A 2,306-nucleotide genomic window follows, 5' to 3' on the forward strand; every position below is an offset into this window, starting at 1 on the left:
TACTTTTAAAAGTTTATATGAAAAAACTTTGGTTAAAAAACATTCTTTAAAGTTTAAAGTTTTTATTTCAATACTATCAGAATGAAAAAATAACACAAAATAACCCAAAACCAGGTTCAAGTATAGTGAGGGTCTCCTGTCAGATAGAGCTGGATGTAGAGAGGGAAGTCTGGGTCTCTCTGCTTAGGCTGCTGTCCCCGCGACCCAACCCCGGATAAGTGACAGAAAATGGACGGACGGACTTCAGACTGGATGATATATTTTGAACCATCAACAATAAAGATGAAGTGATGAAGACTTTTACTCAAGTCATGTTTGTAGAGGAGACTTTTAACAAAGGAGGATGAACAGACGGTTCACTTCAGGTTAAATAATCTCTGCTGCTGTTATGATTTTCAAGGAATGGTTTGAACCCCAATATGCAGGACTGGGTGAGGGTGGCAAAAGGTGCAAAAAYGTTTTATTAACAAAAAAACAAYAGGCTGACGAGGCAGCAAACTAAATACAAGAACTTGGCTTGGTAGGGACATGAACAAAGAACAGCAAACAAGGATGACAGGAGGAAGAAAACAGATGACAAGACAGAAAACTGGAACAAAACATTAACAAAGACGCCAATCATAACAGCTGCCAGCTGGACTCATCTGCAGCTCTGCAGCAGAGAGTCCGTCTGACAGGTGGCTGACGGATCAGAGCACGCTCCTGCTGCTCAAACAGTCTGGATTATTAATAATCTGGTGATGTTTGGAGACATTGCTCTGAGATTATGTGTTGTGGCTTTGACAGATATCAGAGCAGCAGCAGCTTGTTCAGTGTTTCCTCAGGTTGTGGACAGAAACCAGGACCGCCTGGTAGGTGGGGTTCTGTGAAACCTTCAGTGAGGGAGGTGTTGTGAACCGACTGAAGCTCTTCTTCAGACAGCCGCCTTGTTTTTGTGTCAGAGCTGCTCTGTGAGTGGCACCGGGCCCTGCAGTGGATGCTGTGGCAGCTCWATGGGCAGGGTGGGGCTGTGGTGGAGGACACTCTGTCGGTCTTCAGCCTGCTCCTGCTGAGAGCTGAGGAACAAGCTGAAGATCCAGACGAGCATCATATGTTTCTGTCCCTGTTTTCTGACTTTCATCGTGCAGCTGAAACAGATCAAACACTTGAAAATGAAGATTTGCTGCCAGTGGAGCCACAGTTTGGTGGGTGGTGGATTTATTTAAATGAGATATTTTCATTTTGGGCTTAAACCACTTCTTCTGTACCGATCTTCTTTAATTGACTTTTAATGAGAAATATTGTTGCAATTTGAGTGTTTAATTGTTTAATATTAATAACTACTGTAAATTATTCTCTTGCTGTGTGTGTGTGGACAGGTATGTGGGGACCATTTTTGGCATACASCCCTACTRGTGGGGACCAACTGGTACTTATGGGTACCTAAGCCTAGTCCCCATGGGGGGAAATGCCACTGGTGGGTCAGGGGTTAGATTTAGGGTAAGAGGTCYGGGTTAGGCTGTAGAGATTAATGAAACTCTGAGGATGGTTCGAGATAGCCGCAGCATCCAACTGAACCGAATTACGACAGGAACAGTTACTGATACTGAGCTACACTCTGGTGTGGTAGTAGCTGAGGGTCATTCATAACTTCATTTTCAAAGTCTTTGTCTAACTTTTGAAGTATGTCTCCTAAATTTCGAGACAGATTTTATTAAATTAGGTGTTAAACTGAACAGACTCCAACAGGTTTTAGTTGTAGATTATGATGGTTGGATGATGTTTCATATCATATTTGAATAATTTCTAAATAACTGAACGCGTTAAACTCACATAGAAWGAGCTGCTGAGTACAAAACAAAAGTTAAACCACTTTAAAAGAAAGTCTGAAGGTAAAGTATAATGAAATGACAGTAGTTCTTTATACATGTGGACTCAGTAATCAGCTCTTTGATTTCTGTGACAAACAGGATTTCCTTCTTGTTTCTTACAGGACTTTTCATTGGACGACTCTAAAGCAGAGTTCAACCTCGATGCTCCTGATGGCGTGGTGATGGAGGGCTACCTTTTCAAAAGGGCCAGTAATGCTTTCAAGACCTGGAACAGGTAACCACCAAGACCAGAAGCCTTTTTATTTTTACACTTTTAAAACTACACATAATTAGGCTTTAAAAAATTTGGCTTTAATTCACAATACACTTTGGCTTTAAATCACAACATAATTCTGCTTTTATTCATGACATAATTTGGTTTTAATTCATGACATGGTTTGGCTAATTCCGCCAGGTTATGTTTGTAAATGAGAAGTGGTCCTCCAACAGTTTACC

The 2,306-nt window shown here is 41.2% G+C and overlaps 1 protein-coding gene across 1 annotated transcript in view; it reads left to right on the top strand.

Moving 5' to 3' along the window:
* Positions 1–1,972: 1,972 nt before the first annotated feature.
* LOC106532148 (arf-GAP with coiled-coil, ANK repeat and PH domain-containing protein 3) overlaps positions 1,973–2,306 on the top strand; it is a gene marked incomplete at its 5' end in the record, with an annotated part of 39,070 nt that continues 38,736 nt past the window's right edge. The window contains 1 exon segment of the mRNA XM_014028162.1: positions 1,973–2,085. Within this exon segment, the coding sequence (XP_013883616.1) occupies positions 1,973–2,085 (113 nt within the window).

Source organism: Austrofundulus limnaeus, unplaced genomic scaffold (assembly GCF_001266775.1).
Source record: "Austrofundulus limnaeus strain Quisiro unplaced genomic scaffold, Austrofundulus_limnaeus-1.0 Scaffold721, whole genome shotgun sequence".
NCBI classification, from domain to species: Eukaryota; Metazoa; Chordata; class Actinopteri; order Cyprinodontiformes; family Rivulidae; genus Austrofundulus; species Austrofundulus limnaeus.